Genomic DNA, 16,097 nt, shown 5'->3' on the forward strand with positions numbered 1-16,097 from the left:
TTACGAAAATTGCCACTATCCGTTATTCGCTTTTTAAAACGGGGGGCAGATTTGTTCGTTTGTAGGCGGAGGAAGGGTTTGAAGCGGCGGCGAAACGGCGTCCAAAGTTACATCTCCCGAGAAATTCCACGGTTTAAAATATCGAGCTTGACAGGAACAGTGTGCCCAGTTCAAAATCCAGGAGAGGGCCCCACAACTTTTTGTCAACCGTTAGATGAGATGAATCATAAGCCTTTAGCATCTTTCTATTATGAGATTCATCTCACAGGAACAAGTGAAAGTTGTACTCGTGTATTGACCAAATGCGATTAGGAAAGAAAGATTAGCTTAATGATATGTGGGCCCGGTGCTTTCAGAAACTTGGCCCCACATCGGACTGATTTCAGGCATTGATTAGAGCACATGAACGTTGCAATTGACTTTTATAGGATCTGACAGGTGCGGGTTTTAACACCTAACATACTACAATTGCGTACACTTTTCATTTTCTTTAACTCTTTGTTAATATTTCCTACCTGATGGGTTTAAGCTACTCGTTAATTAATTAATTAGGTAAATATTTAATTATGGTAAGTAGAGGTTAATTAATCCTTGCTTATCCTAATACGCTAGAATTCTACCTAAATTTCCTCTCTTTTTTTGTCATTTTTTCCCGGCAAGCTATCCATCGATACAATTGACACGTCTACCATGGTCTATATATTCCTGATTACTATCCTTCTTCCATTTACCTGTAAAAAGCTAGTCCATGAGAGAAGTCTTTGTGTAATTGTTCGTCAATGAAATTTAGGGCCTTATTTCACAACAATCTGCAATCAGCAGAAACTTGAACGTGAACCTTTTCTTAAACATAGTTTTATCAAATTAGACAGTTTTCTACTAAAAAAATAAACACTCGTTTTATAACCATGGTAGTCACAAGTACTCTTTTTTTCTAGAAAATAAACTTATCACCCAAGTTTCTGGCTCGTCTTGTATAGCGCTCCAATTCGATACATGAGAACATTAACCAGATTTTCCTCCTCCCACCGATCACAAAATGCGAAAATGGCACCTGTAGGAAGTCATATTCAGAAAGAAAAAAAAAAAACCATTAAGAGAAAGAATAAAGAAAATAGAGGATAGCAGCATTTGGTTGAACGAGCTAAAAGGGTAAGAAGTACTTTCCAATGAAAATCATTATTGTAAAAACACATGGAAATCAGCAATCCTAGATGAGATAAGCAAGAAAACAGCAGGTACTGGAAAAGAAATACGTAGGTGGCAGACACATGGCTTGTTTTGGTTCTCAAACCAGACTGATTCAGTGAAACCAAAAGGACAGCTCATCATCATAGCCACCACTTGGCCTCAATTATACTGGAGTCAGCTTATAAACCCCCCTCCATTCTGGTAAGCTTTGAATAAGATAACGAAAATTCATGTGTAAATTTTGAATCCTCCAATTTGAGCACAAGCAATGCTGGATAGAACCATCGGGGAGCCTATCTGATTTTAGTTGGACATATTGTTCTAACTTGAAAAGCAGATGGAGGAAATAGTTGCTAAATATTTGGAAGTTAGAATCCAAATAGCAGTCTTACCCCAACAAACCTCTGCCATCCCAAGGCCTTGGTGTTACACTCAAGTTGATTAATGTGCCCCGCCTCAGAATCACAACAGGCACGGCAGATTCTTGGTTGGACTGGGCCTCAGAAGCAAGTCTCCGCACCAAATCATCCCCAATTTCTACATTTCCAAATTTCACAATCTGATCACCAAGCTGTATTCCGGCTACAGCTGCTGGAGATCCTTCTGTTATTTCATCAACAGCTGCAAATGGTACATTACTAATGGGTTCCACATCCATGGCCATGGGAGAAGCTTCAGAACTATCACCATGCAAAAAGACAATTGGCTCTGTATTTTGTGATACTTGAGTTCCTGTCTCACCACCATTAACTTTCAGAAAAAAAATTCAAAGAATGGATTAGTTATTCTAACACAAACACACAGAATTATCCTTTTTTTTTCTTCTGAAAAGGTGAGAGAGATCATCTTTAGTAATGATTTTGATCATTATGACAAGATACAAGTTAAAAGAGATGTGTCAGCATTACTAGAAGAGAAAATATGTCATGAATCAATTTCCGCCTTAAATATTTGTGAGATATGTTAATAACTCACTTGGAATAGATTACCATCATACATACCTGCTACAAATTCTACTCTGTTTTCTCCATCACTGGCTAGTTTCATCACTAAATTGGCCTTTGTTGAAACCCCCTAACCTCTGTTAAACTAGTTTACACCACCTCACACAACTCTCTCTTATTCTCTTATATGTCAATGCTTCTCTTAGTTGTTCTCCAATATTTTCCTTTTTTCTGATTTTGTTTTTCCTAGTTACATTGCATGTCTACCACGACATTTTCATCTTTGCACCCTCGTCCTCTTCATGCAGGCTTCTTCATTATGCAAAATTTGGCTCCGTCAAGATTTTTGCAATAATCTTGGCTCCATAAATGATAGCCTGCTCAAAACAGCCAACGGAATTTTGCATTTCACTCTTTTCAACACACATTTATGCATAGTACCACATATCACCAAACCCTAGCAACATGATAGCAGAATGGGAAGTGAAATTGGTTATCTGTATCATGCATGTGGTTTTAGACATGAAAGATAAATTCCACAAAGATGTCAAGGGGATGCCAGTTTCCCCAAACAAGGAAGATAATTTTCTCACTTTCGAATCAATTATGGAAATATAAGTCTCTCAGACTTGCAGCTAGATAGCCAAAAAGAATCAGCACATATCGAGGACCAGAACCAAGATCGACAAAAAAGACTTCACCAAATAACCAGGTTGAATGTGCAAAAAGCACATCCAATTTACATAGCACCTTACCCTCATTGCCAGAAGGAGCAGATACTTTTGGAGCAAGCCTTGCTGAATGAAGAAGTTGTAAATTGTTACTTATTTTCTCTGTAATATCTTCGTAATCATTACGCAGCACTGACAAAAAAAAGTGAGAAAAATAAGCTGCCAATTCACAGATCAAACACAAAAAATAACATCCAAAACCCCAATTCCAAGTCTTATGCCAAAGAAGTGCTGGAGACAACTGACACAATTATAAAAACCCTCAAGCAAACTTGGTATCTATTTTCACCAGAAGAAAAAGTGTTATGTGGTAAAGGTTTAAAGACATGACTAGTTTTCAGATCCACTACATGCTATGACTAAGAGAAAAAGTTCCACTTCTAGTTATATTTAAGCAGTGATATTTCTGAAGCAGTCCGTAGGGACTTGTTTCACTTTCAATTGTATGTTTGTACCAATAAGATAATCAACCGAAGTCGTCCCTTGCAACATTTGGGTAAAGGCATTGTAAACAATGGTTATAAAAAATCAACCATGATGTTTTCTCTTTCGTTTTATTAATACATCTTCTTAAAAAAAAAAAAAAAATGTGCTCTTTCATCTCACCTACACAACCTATGTAGTTGAGGAGAGCTCTCCAAAGGCATAACCTGCTTAGAATTTAGTAAAACACTTAAGTTTTACAATTTTGTTTGTAAATATAACCTTGCAATTTGTGAGAAAAAAAGATCCATGCTTTAATTTTTCCAGCTAAAATGGCAAGTTTTAACCAGTTTTTACTCAATTGGTAGAAAAAATCTTGAAATACTTTCCTGACAACCCGTCCTTCTTATAGCTGAAGTAAGCACCTACATATCAGTTTCACTTAGGTGCACAAAGGCAATCCGACTCTCAGTGTTATCTCAAACGAAGCCCGTAGTAGAAAATATCCCCTCGTATAAATAAACATCTAGAATACCCTAAAAAGGTGCTGTCAACCACCACCTACACTATTACAAATCTCTCATAATCAAATACGTTAGACACATAAAAGCAAAAACAGGAAGGTTACCAAAAATCAAATCCATAGCAAGATAAAGTTTTAGGGAAATTTATTTGAACTTGGAATCACGTAAAAATTTTGCGTCGCTATCCAACTCAAACCTACATGAATACGAGTAGATGCCAAACAACTGATCATTTATGAGAACACCATATGCTGCTAGAAGCATGAATATACTACAACCGACAACCAAATTTATATCCATACCCGCAAGACGACGACGTTCAGCTCGTATAAATGGGATATCAATATCTGATCGAGGAAACCCCTAAAAGAAATGGCGCAATACACACAGTTAATTGTCGAAATCAGACGCTAGTTCATGAGAAAGTGCATAAAACTAACCAAAGACACTGTGACAAACAAGTTCTTGCCTCAGGGTCGAGAAGATTGCCTGTAATTCCAGGCCCTCCAGGCCCGCAGAGACGTTCAATGATAGCATTCATCTGAATCTCGATCGCATCTCTTTGTTCCTTCAAGGAGAAGGTCTCCGCTTTGAGATTAGTTGCCACCATCTTTTGCTGGGTCTTTGAGGTAACGGTATATCACTTCAGCTATCTAGGGCTTGAGAGTTGAGACTTCTGAGAACCGCCACTGCCAGAAACACGCGAACAGTCACGGGACCCCGAACGCTCAAAACATTTGTTGGATTTATGAGGTTAAAGGTAGATTAGGATTAGCAGGGGATAGTTTTCCTGATTAGTCCATATAATGTGAGTTACTTAGAACCAAAAAGATTTAGTTTAATTTGAGCTCGAACTCAAATTGGGTTCAAACTTCCAACCTACATTTTAAACTACAAAAATAAATAATAAAAAATATTATGATGAACTTAGTAGCATTGAACTGAATTTATCACATAGGGGTTCAAGACTTTGCAATTGAGCATACTAATGTATAATAATCAGTTTAATAGACCTAAAAGAAAAAAATAAATACCTTCATCAATAGTATTTATTCTATTGGCAAACAACAACATTGAATGTTGAGGAACCCAAAAGGGTTGAATGACCGATTGTCTTTGAGGTTTGAGGTAAATAAGAATAACTATCAACCGACTAAAAGTTAATTGACCAAAACAATTAGAGTAAAGGGTATTTTTGTAAAAATATTATTCTAACGAGATAGCTCACGAGCTAGCAAGTCGAGTTTGGAAAATCTCAAGTTTGACTTGTTATATTTAATGAGCTTTATTTCAAGTTTGAGTTTGAGTTTGAGTTTGAGCCAATCTCAAGTAAAAACCGAACCTAGCCGAGTATAGTAAAAATGGTTTGTTAGTTTTGGCTTGATGCCACCCCTAATCACTAGGGGGGTTAGTCAACAAACTGGAAATTTTATCTTCATCTTCATCTTCATCTCATACATCTACATGATCTTCATCTTCGAAATGGGTATTAGTATGGACACGTTCATGTTCGAAATCTTTGAAATAGGGTGTTAGTGTGGACAAGTTCATCTTTAGCTTCATCTTTGAAATTGAAATGGGAAATCAAACAAAATCGAAAGGTATTTTGGGGGAAAAAAGAATAACCAGAGAGAAAAGGGAGTGGGAGGCTGAAAGGGAGAAGAAAGGGAGAAGAGAGAGAAGAAAGGGAGGTCGAGAGGGATAAGAGAGAGAGAGAAGTGAGAGAGAAAAACGGAGAGCGAGTCCGAGAGAAGAGAAGGAGGCACGGAGACGAGAGAGGGGGTGCGAGAGAGAGGGCGAATCCGAGAGAAGACTGGGAGACGGAGTCCGGAGATGAAAGTCCGAGAGAAGAGAGGGAGCAGCGACGTCGAGGGCGCAGGGAGACGAGAGAGGGGGTGCGGGAGAGGAAGGAAAAAAGGGAAATGAGGACGTGCGAGAGAGGGGGGTGCTAGGAGAGAGAGGGGAAAAAAAAAAAACCAAGCCGCGCGCGTCCTTCATCTCGAAGAAGATAAAAAATGGTCTTCAACAAGATGAAGGATTTTAAAACATGGAGATGAAGGACCGCTTCATCCCCAGCATCCAGATGAAATGTCATATGTGCTCCACTAATGACTTCAACTGATGAATGGCGTCATGCGGTCGATCTTCATCTCGGACTTCAAGTTGACTAACCCCCCCTTAGGTATCTGGTTTGACCCATAAAAACACCAAGTAATTAGGGTTTTCCCTTCTCCTCAGGTATTACCAAACCCTAACTTAGTTCACGAAACAGATTTTGATTGAATCCAATTTACTCAATCAATCTTACATGTCAGGTTTTATCACACTAATTACACACATATGTTACAACTATTTAAATAAAATAGTCGGATTCAGGTTGACCTGAATTTGATCCATCGTCGGCCTAACCAAGGGAACCATGCTTCAGCATGGCCATATTTGGGGCTAGATAGTTTAAAGCAAATGTAATTATCAAGAGTTTGAGCTTTGAACTGTTCGATCAGGGTTTAAGGACGGAGATAAGCGGGTAAACAAGTAACTCACTAAAATTATTAAAATATAACAATTTTATTTTGATATCCATTTACAAAGCGGTATAAAACGACTAATAATACATCCACGAAATCCAGGCTTTATATTTCTTTTTACATTTAATGACCACTGAGCCAAAAGCCGTTAGTGCCCAACGTAAGTGCAGGGGAAAAGTAAAATACAAATGTATTTCACTTTTCCCCGATTTAGGCATAATGGGAGGGAAAGCGAATTCAGAGGGGTCGAACTTTGAATTCACTTTCCCTCCCTCAATTACATCGGGCTCGGGCTGTCGGGAAGGAAGGCTATGTCGAGGGAGGGCTTCAGAGAAAAAAAAAATTCTCTCTCGCTCGCGATCGACCTTCAGCGATTTCAGTCGCCCTCTGTGTGACCTATCTCCGGCGCTCGACTCCCTTCCTCTCACCGTCCCCACCACGAGCGACATCTCTCCCCTCTCTGCAACCTCTCCGGCTCCTCCCTCGCTCGCGATCGTCGACGATTTCAATCGCCCCCTCTGCGACCTCTCCCCAACGCTTGACTCTCTTCCTCTCACCGTCCCCAGCACCGACGACTTCTCTCCCCTCTCTGCAACCTCCGTTATTCGTTCCACTCGCTGCAACTTCTGTTATTCGTTCCACTCGCTGCAACCTCCGTTATTCATTCCACTCGCTGAGTGAGGAAGATGAGCTACAGTAACTCAATGCAACGCACGCCATAATTACTATTATTATTTTTTCCTTTTAAATGACCATTGTTATTATTTATGTTTTGTTTTATTTTTTTATAATATTGTTTTTTTTTGTTTTCGATTTTATTTTCATATTTTGGACTTTTTCATTATGCAATACTTAGTATTTAATTACTTCCCAAATTTATTTTTTAATTATAAAGTATAATTAAAACTAATAATTTATTTTTATTTTCTTTCATTCATTTTAAAATAATTTTAGCTTTGTTTAATGTTTGGGTCAAGTGGAGTTTTTAAACACTCAACCTAACCTCGAGCCATATTTTTAAGAACTCAATTCTACCCCGAACTTTTAACCTTAAACCCCAACTTCTAATTTGACAAAAAAAAGGCTAAAAAATGGACCTAGATCTATCAAGTTTCCCCATCCTAATTCGACAAATATTTTTTGTGTTGTATTTTTGTAGGTACAATTATAATTTTTTTATATTAAATAGGTGATTGAGTTATATTTATATTATTTTTATTTTTATTATTATAATGTTTGTGTAGTACACTGTGAGTACGATGTTTGTATAATTATTTCATATTTAGATATTACAAAATTACAATTTGATTACAATTTTAATAATATAAAAATAAATATTTATTTAATTATTATATTTAATATATTATATTTATTAAATAATATTAATTTAATTTTCTAAAAATTAAATATAAAAAAATATTTATTTAATAAATAATCTATTTATACTTTACACCACACTTTCCGATGTGCACCCGAAACAACCGACGATTTAACTTTCCATTGATCGTACTAAAATACAAACAAATAATTTACTTTCCATTTCACCGTCCCAAACATTTACTTTCCCTCCCACGTGCCCTTACACTAACCCCCCATAATTATTGTAAACCATTTGTGATCGGAGTCGCTGTCTCGGACGAATATTCGAAATCATAATCCACACTAAAGTTCACCTTACTGTCAGCCAATAGTGGACGATTGCAGTGGATCCGATCAGTATTTGTAAAATAATCTGATTCCTAGTCACTCGTGACAAACAAAATAATTGATAAATAGTCCTTCGTCGTATGGAGGCCACGCTCCACGTCACGCGACCCAAAGCTCGTGGCTGGGCCCATGGGAATGAAAAGGCCGGGAGGATTGATTAGTAGGGAACGATGGTGGGCATTGGTCAATGCTCATCCGCTTTCGCATTTCTTTTTGGTAAATAAATATAAATCCCGGGTCATAAGGATAAATGGCTGCCGCCGTGCTCACTTTGGTATCTTCGTCTTCCTCGGTGTTTCTCAGTCGAGCGCTACTACTTCGTCAGTCTACTTCTCCATTTCTCAGGTTTACGATCGACCGGCAACGAAGTTTGAGTCGGGGGGTGAGGATGGCTCAGACATTGACAACTCGGGCGACTCTTGGGCTCACTAAACCTGCGCCAGCAGAATTTCCTCAGGTCTCTCGCCGGTTTCTGTTGCTGGTTTGCTATTTCGTCTTTTTTTCTGTAAAGCGTATTGCGGGTGTTGGCTTGTTTCGGTTCGCGTGTAGTCTTCTTGTTCGAGTGCTACCTGTTTGATGAAATTTCTGTGTGGTGTCGCTTTTGGTTTGTGTTGATATTTGCTTCTCTTTTCTTGTCCCTCCCATTTTCTTCGCTGGCATCGGATAATTTGTATTTTGACCTTTTTAAAGCTCTCTGTATGAACTTCGTTGTTGTTCGGTGTTAATATTTCAGGTTGGTAGATCAGTAAGAACTGTCTGATGTTTTGATCGATTTGATCGTTCTTTATTGTGTATCTTTAAAGTGAAGTAAATGCGTCTTCTCAAATACCTCGTTTAATACCTCGCAGTCGTTGTCTTGGTGTCCTTTATATCTTTTAGTGTAATATTTACTCTAGAGATTATTGCGATTACCATTGAAGATGTGGTTTTGTTAACAGCGTTTTGGTTTGATAACTGCACCTTCCTCTATCTTCGCCATTTATATTTCTGGCATTTTTCATTGTACTTTCTGTCCCTGATATTTATCTCTCCGTGATCCCAGTATATAGGTTGTCTGTTTCGGTTTTTGATCTTATTCGCTGCATGGGTTTCTGGACATTAGCCGCAGGCAATCTTATTAGATAATCTCTAAGTTCATTTATTCCTGGATTGTTTGATATTTAACGGGTTATGTACTTGTTTGCCATCATATGGTGTAGTACGATGTTGTTTAACGTTTCTTGTTTTCATGCTATTGGACTGGTCGTATGAGCAAGATCTCTATATCAATTTTTTTTTTTTTAAAGTTCTTTGTATAAGCAATTGTATGGTCTTTAATGAAATTGTTTGTTCTGTATATTTGGGACTTTGATAATATACTTGGATGTGTTAGATGCTTTTTTTTTTTTTTTTTTTTTGTGTTTATCTAATATGTAGATGTTGAGGATTATTGCACTTAGTGGTGGCATCAAGTCGAGCCAAGCTTGAACTTGTGCAGGTTTGAGCTTGAGTTCAAGCTCAGCGTTGAGCCTTAAATTGAACTAAAACTCGAGCTCGAAAGTTTTAGATGAGTTCAAGCTCTAGCTTGACCCAAGTTTTCAGTTTTAAATTTCTCTATTTTTCTAAAATATGAATCAGTGGAAACCTATGGTAAGATATATCTGGATGGATTAGGATAGTTATTTTCCATTCTTCTGTTATATGCTTTTTCATTCCATTTCTTTTCCAATGCAGATAGCTTTTACTGCAAAAGATATTGATGCATCTGAATGGAGAGGGGACATACTTGCTGTTGCTGTATCAGAGAAGGACATGTCTAAGGATGAAAACTCCAAATTTGAGAATCCAGTCTTAAAAAAACTTGACAGTCAGCTTAATGGGCTCTTGGCTGAAGCTTCAGCTGAGGAGGACTTCACAGGAAAGGCTGGGCAGTCAACTATTCTGAGACTTCCAGGTCTGGGATTTAAGCGTCTTGGTCTTATTGGTCTTGGGCAGTGCACAGCTTCCACTGCTTACAAGGGCTTAGGAGAGGCAGTTGCAGCTACTGTGAAAACTGCCCAAGCAACTAGTGCAGCCATTGTTCTCGCATCTTCTGAGGGACTTTCCTCAGACTCTAAGCTTAATGCTGCTTATGTGGTAGCATCAGGTATGCTTCTATTCTAAAATTGTGAAGGATATAAAATTTGATCTGGTTATATAGTCATGCAATTCAAAAGTCCTGCAATTTGCTACTATGCCTTAGTCTGGCTCCATGTAAAAATTTACTTGGTAGTGGATTTCGTTATATGTTCTACGATTGTGTGAAAAGAGAGGTAAGCATTTACTCGTTCTTTAGCTTAGCTTTTCTTTGCTTTACTTGTATCATAGTCCGTTTTATGGGAAAATGCTGGTGAAAGGTTTGCTGTTTTTGCTTTGACTGATACTATGCAGTTAGCCTCCCAATATTGGTATGCATTGGTCAGCTCCTTTCCTCTTTTCCTGTGGTGTTACACAGAATAATCTCTGTATGAGAGATCTGAGCATTGTAAAGGTGCTGAAATTATTGACTTCCTTCACACTTGCGATCTTGAATAACTAGGGCGCACAGCCAGTCCTTTTTCTGCTTTCTGTTTCAGTGGCAGAATCCAGACTTGCATTGCTGTTTCCCCTAAATCCCACACTTTTTTATTTTTTATTTTTACAAAAAAAAAAAACACTTTCCTGAGTCAAAATCAGTAGCAATCTTTGGTTGCATTCTGTTGCATGGTCATTTTTGTGCTCTTTGATGCTTTCTTTGGCGTTTAGGTTTAGAGTTCTAAAATGAATTGCCCTTCAACTTGTCCTTTAAGATGCATGAAATTTAGTTTTTACATCTGGTGAAGTAGCATATGGGCTATAGGTTCTTGTGGAGTCTTTATGACTCTACAGATGGTCACATTGATCAGGTACTGTTTTTATTGTTGGGGATGAACTACTCCGAGTCCTTTAACCATCCAGGGACACTCTCTTGATGTTCTTCAATAGCCTTGTTGGGCAATTTCTTATCCTCGTGATGTAAATGCATTTGAAGAGATTACTAATCTAATATGATGGTCTAGTCACATGTGAAGGGTTCTTTCATGTTTTATTGACTTCATTCACATAGTGTCAAACTGTATTAGTGGTCCTCACCAGTTGCACTGTTTCCATATCCACGATGCTGCTATACATCTTTCTCTCCCCCCCTCTCACTTTCATGCCTGCTTATGTTTGATTTTAGTTAGGCTTTATATGACAACAGTGGTGTTTAGCATTACTTGGGAAGAGTATCTACATCATTTGAAGTATTAGTTTTTGTTTCTTTTCCTAGGTTATATTTATGGTAGTGTATTTTTACGAATGATATGTTTAGCTCGAAGTATCACATAATGTTTGCATGGTATTGTTTTTGGGACTGACATTCTTTGGGAATTTGTCTCAGGAACCATTCTAGGAGTTCATGAAGACAGCAGATTTAAGTCAGAATCAAAGAAGTCATCACTTAAATCAGTGGATATTCTTGGTCTGGGGGTTGGACCTGAAATAGAAAAGAAGCTTAATTACGCTAATGATGTTTGCAGTGGGGTGATTCTTGGCAAAGAGCTTACTAATGCACCTGCCAATGTGCTGACTCCTGGTATGTAACAGTTGGCTTTCATTTTGTTGTGCACATCTTCTTTTCACTGACTTAAATTGTCCATGTTGAATATTTGGAAAAGAGAAAAATTTCACCAACTTGATGTAATTTGAGTACAATGAGCCTCTATTTATAATAGAGGAAACAGATATAATCCAGTTACAATTAAATTATCCTTATCTTAGTTATACCCAAAGTTAAGACAGTAAAACATAAGTCTTAGAACAATTGAATAATTGAACATAAATAGAAAACTAGCATAACTAAAACACTTTTAACCGAGACTCTTCTGTGAGACTCTTGTAAGATTCCGCCATATTAATTCAGTCTCTGTGAGACTTCTTACTATGAGAATCATCAAATACTCTTCCATATCTGCTCTTCAACAGTCTAAATTTTGGTTCAACGTCTGAGTTGTGTTTTTCCATAAAAGGTGTACTGGCGGAGGAAGCTTCGAAAATTGCCTTGGAATATGGGGATGTCCTTAAGGCAACAATATTGAATGCTGAGCAATGTGCAGAGTTGAAGATGGGTTCTTATTTGGGTGTAGCTGCTGCGTCTGCGAATCCTCCTCATTTCATCCACCTTTGCTATAAACCTCCAAATGGAGAAGTAAAAGCCAAGATAGCCATTGTTGGGAAGGGTTTGACATTTGACAGGTGGTAGCAACAGGCCTTTTATTTTAAAAAGGCTAGCTGTTTTTTATTAAAGAAATGGTAATAGGGATCATTGACCAATTGGTTTCTCTTTCTTATGTTTAGTGGGGGATACAATATTAAGACAGGAGCGGGATGTATGATTGAAATCATGAAATTTGATATGGGAGGTGCAGCTGCAGTTCTGGGTGCTGTCAAGGCCATTGGTCAAATTAAACCTTCAGGCGTGGAGGCAAGTTTTTTTATTCCTGTTAAGAATCACCAAATGAACAGATGGACAATGTTTATGGAATTTTTTAGCTTTTTAATCTTAAAGAGAACTTTATAAAAAAAAAAAAATCTTAAAGAGAGGTTTGCTTTTGGAGGTGATCGATGGATTCTCTTACAGGTTCACTTTATTGTTGCTGCTTGTGAGAACATGATCAGTGGCACAGGCATGAGACCAGGTGACATACTCACAGCATCAAATGGAAAGACAATTGAGGTAATTATTTTGATTGTTTCTATCTCCATCTATTGAATGCAGTGTTCTTGCATTTAGGGGAATACAAGTAATCATATTATCATATAATTGGCTAATGCTATCTGGTTGTAATGTTTTAAATCATGATTTTTTCCAAGTAGCAAGTCTCATGGTTGACATTAGTTGTGATGGGGGGTGCTTTATAGGAAGTTTTACTGTTGAATGTAAAGGAATTAATTAACTCCAGTGATTATCTTTTAGTGTTTGATATGATCTTATGACCCACATCTGTTCTCTTTGCATGGAAACAAAAATGAACTTGTGACCTACCATTTTAATGGAAAATTGAAGAGGATGTGTCTCCATGTGCACATGGGGGTGGGGGTTCAAGCAGTACCCTATCAATTCTTTCATTACATAGGCTCAACCATTCAAAAGGAAGGAAATGTAAGGGATGTAACGGAATAAATGTTGGGTAGCTAAATAAAGATTAACAGCTGTATGTTGCAAGGGGTGAAGTGTACAAGCCAATTGTTATATCAGCCATGTAAGGGTCTAGTGCAGTAAGTACACCCTTATGATATGAAGGAGGATGTGAGAGTAGTGAGGTTGATTTGAGGCAAGAAAAGAAAAAGCAATAATTAAATGAAGAGGTAAGAGGACAGATAGGAATAGCACCACTAAAAAAAGTGTAGATGTTAATCTATAAACTCAAGTTTCTTGTTGCTAATTGCTTGAGGAATTGGTAAGAGTTAGAAGAAGCCTAAAATAAGATGAATGAAAGTGGTAGAATAGACTTGATGGAGGTCAATCTACCCAGCGTATATTTCAGAACCTTTGTCTTTTGTTAAATGTAAATACTTTAATCCAGTGAAAGGGGATTCATCCAGCTGACCTCAACATGGTTGGAGGTAGGCTGTGATGCTGTGATGTGATGAACTAATGACTGCCTTTCAGACTTGACACTTTTTTTGTTTTTCTGTTTTCTTGTTTCAGGTCAATAATACCGATGCTGAAGGTAGACTGACACTTGCCGATGCTCTGGTGTATGCTTGCAACCAAGGTGTGGAAAAGGTAGGTGTCACAAAGCTTGATTGCATGTTACAGTAGAAATATTTTCAAATTATGCTAGGTTGCATATGTTGTAGAAGTTTAAATTAGCTTGGACCTAGATGAATGATCATACATGTTAATACTTGAATGCGTGTCATTTCCATTCCTAATATGAGGGATTTCTATCCCTAGTATGAGGGAAATGGGTTTAATCAGAAATATTTTTTGGTTTTCCTCAATATTTGGATCAATAGCTCAGTCCCATGCTTTTGGAGCTGGAGTCAAGATGAAATTTGTGCTTCTTTGGTGTAAGCTACTGGGCATGCTGAAATGAGGAGCATTCATAAGCTTTGTTGGAAGTTAGTTTTGACATTCATAAAGTGTCTTTTTCATGCTTTTTCCTTAATAAGCATGTCAAAGAAAACGATGGCCTTTTTTCCTTGCAATGAGCTACACTAGGTTTTTTAGTTTTTATGTTTTGTCAGCCAAATAGTTTGTGTTGGACTTCATGTCAGTTGCAAATGCATATTTTAATTCATCGAATGGTGTATTTGCTTGCAATTGTAGATGGAATGTTGGTTTTTTCTTGTCATGCTGCTTGGTATCTTTAGGAAACATGTTGATGGCTAGATTCTTTTGGAATTTAAAGGCCTTTTCCTAATGACAGTATCTAAACTGTTCATGCAGATTATTGATCTGGCCACACTGACTGGAGCTTGTATGATTGCACTTGGTCCCTCTATTGCAGGTATATATTTAATGCGACAATGTTAAGCTTTTTGCTTGATAGATTCTCTACTGGTGACTTTGTCGAGTTCTGAGACTGAAATCATGTTATTAGTGTTTATCTTTTATGAGTATCTATCATATTTACACTAATTTAATGAACATTATATAGGAGCTTTTACTCCCAGCGATGACCTTGCAAAGGAGTTCTTTTCAGCTTCAGAGGCCACAGGAGAGAAATTTTGGAGGATGCCATTAGAAGAAAGCTACTGGGAGTCCATGAAGTCGGGAATAGCTGACATGGTTAACACAGGGGGTCGTGCAGGAGGGGCTATCACTGCTGCTCTATTCTTGAAACAGGTATTATCTCTTTTTGGCATTTTGGTGTTCATAGGGTTTTCCTTGTGAATCTTTTCTGTTATTTGATAATCTCTTTGATATAAATCCTCATACTAAGGATTAGTCCTTGAATACGAACAATGATCTCTCTCCAACCAAAGTAGGGGCTGTGTGAAAGCTTGATTTATATCCCATTTATTGTTTATGGTTCAGGCTAACTGGTCTTTCTTTCCCAGTTTTTGGCTAGTTGATTTCAATTAGCTGGAACTAATTCATCTTTTTTCTTGCAGTTTGTTGATGAAAAGGTGCAATGGATGCACATAGACATGGCTGCTCCTGTGTACAATGAAAAGAAACGGCTTGCAACAGGTTTTGGTGTTTCAACTTTAGTGGAGTGGGTTCAGAAAAACTCCTCCTAGACTTTGTTGTCTTTTCCGAGAAGTAAAGGATTAGGTAAGGTGCTGAAGTCAGATCCTGTTAGTTACAAATAAAGCAATGCAATGAAGAGGCAGAAGTTCAAGCTGTTGCGCGTCCTGTCAATTTTGTTGAATATTCATCCCGAGTAAGGTAGTCAGAGGGTGACACAGATGTGGTGAGCACTATACCTTTCTTTGCCGTTTCATTGTTGGCTGAAATGAATTGTTTCAAACTCATTAATACGGAATCAGCATGTAGTTCCACTGGTCAATTCACGATACGAATTAGTTCTTTGGATGTGGATTCCAGCTTTCCTTTCGCCCTGCTCTGGCATCAGCAGGTGTTGGACTGCATTTATGCTCGACTCACTGGAAGGTTTGTTGTCATGGGCACCTGGGAAATCACTAAAAATTCTACTTCCCATCAATAATAAGGGCTGACTTCTAATGCTTGAAAGTATTCTACACAGGCACCATAGAGAAGAACCATTATAATTACAAAAAAGATACCAAAATATTTAAGAATCCAAAAATGAAAAAAAGAGACATCGAAGGAAAGTAGCTTCCCTGATCGCCTTGAAAGAGGGAATTGAATAGGACATCCGCATCATTTTGCCATCGATCTTTCTTTTTCGTTTCGGCTCCCATCCATGTCAAACAAAAACTCGAGTCCCACGAGCAGGGTGTTTCTGTTTCTGTATATCTATTTTAATATCAACGAGAGTTAGACAGCCATGGCAGCAACGGAGGGTGCTGTGCACGTTCACGGCCATTTTTTCCTTT

General features: G+C 37.8%; 2 protein-coding genes across 3 annotated transcripts; one reads left to right on the forward strand and one right to left on the reverse strand.

Annotated features, from left to right (window-relative positions):
- Nucleotides 1-826: 826 nt before the first annotated feature.
- Nucleotides 827-4,527, reverse strand: LOC137945966 (uncharacterized). 2 transcript variants are annotated; one of them, XM_068792086.1, is made up of 5 exons: nucleotides 4,283-4,527; nucleotides 4,116-4,176; nucleotides 2,891-2,998; nucleotides 1,584-1,923; nucleotides 827-1,054 (listed from the first exon to the last, which is right to left on the reverse strand). In XM_068792086.1, exons 1-5 carry the CDS (start codon nucleotides 4,421-4,423, stop codon nucleotides 1,033-1,035), a joined length of 672 nt encoding a protein of 223 aa, XP_068648187.1. In that variant the 5' UTR covers nucleotides 4,424-4,527; the 3' UTR covers nucleotides 827-1,032. The 2 variants fall into 2 exon arrangements, with proteins under 2 accessions (XP_068648187.1, XP_068648186.1); XM_068792085.1 differs by having other exon boundaries at nucleotides 1,584-1,941.
- A 3,723-nt stretch (nucleotides 4,528-8,250) lies between these two features.
- On the forward strand, nucleotides 8,251-15,586 carry LOC137945447 (leucine aminopeptidase 1-like). Its single transcript, XM_068791341.1, has 10 exons — nucleotides 8,251-8,505; nucleotides 9,762-10,173; nucleotides 11,467-11,661; nucleotides 12,095-12,320; nucleotides 12,423-12,549; nucleotides 12,706-12,801; nucleotides 13,777-13,854; nucleotides 14,521-14,581; nucleotides 14,732-14,919; nucleotides 15,189-15,586. Exons 1-10 carry the CDS (start codon nucleotides 8,299-8,301, stop codon nucleotides 15,315-15,317), a joined length of 1,719 nt encoding a protein of 572 aa, XP_068647442.1. The 5' UTR covers nucleotides 8,251-8,298; the 3' UTR covers nucleotides 15,318-15,586.
- The last annotated feature ends 511 nt before the right edge of the window (nucleotides 15,587-16,097 follow it).

Source organism: Aristolochia californica, unplaced genomic scaffold, assembly GCF_029961685.1.
Source record: "Aristolochia californica isolate CCGP_79_NKW_82.1479 unplaced genomic scaffold, dmAriCali1.0.hap1 SCAF_12, whole genome shotgun sequence".
NCBI classification, from domain to species: domain Eukaryota; kingdom Viridiplantae; phylum Streptophyta; class Magnoliopsida; order Piperales; family Aristolochiaceae; genus Aristolochia; species Aristolochia californica.

What these genes read in the sequence shown, in the direction of transcription:
- LOC137945447 (XM_068791341.1), top strand. Translation starts at nt 8,299, where the DNA reads ATGGCTGCCGCCGTGCTCACTTTGGTATCTTCGTCTTCCTCGGTGTTT. An exon ending in AAGGGTTTGACATTTGACAG is followed by an intron (nt 12,321 to 12,422) that starts GTGGTAGCAACA and finishes TCTTATGTTTAG; the next exon opens with TGGGGGATACAATATTAAGA. An exon ending in ACTTGGTCCCTCTATTGCAG is followed by an intron (nt 14,582 to 14,731) that starts GTATATATTTAA and finishes AACATTATATAG; the next exon opens with GAGCTTTTACTCCCAGCGAT.
- LOC137945966 (XM_068792085.1), bottom strand. Translation starts at nt 4,423, where the DNA reads ATGGTGGCAACTAATCTCAAAGCGGAGACCTTCTCCTTGAAGGAACAA. An exon ending in GCAATCTTCTCGACCCTGAG is followed by an intron (nt 4,177 to 4,282) that starts GCAAGAACTTGT and finishes CATTTCTTTTAG; the next exon opens with GGGTTTCCTCGATCAGATAT. An exon ending in TGAACGTCGTCGTCTTGCGG is followed by an intron (nt 2,999 to 4,115) that starts GTATGGATATAA and finishes TTTTTTTGTCAG; the next exon opens with TGCTGCGTAATGATTACGAA.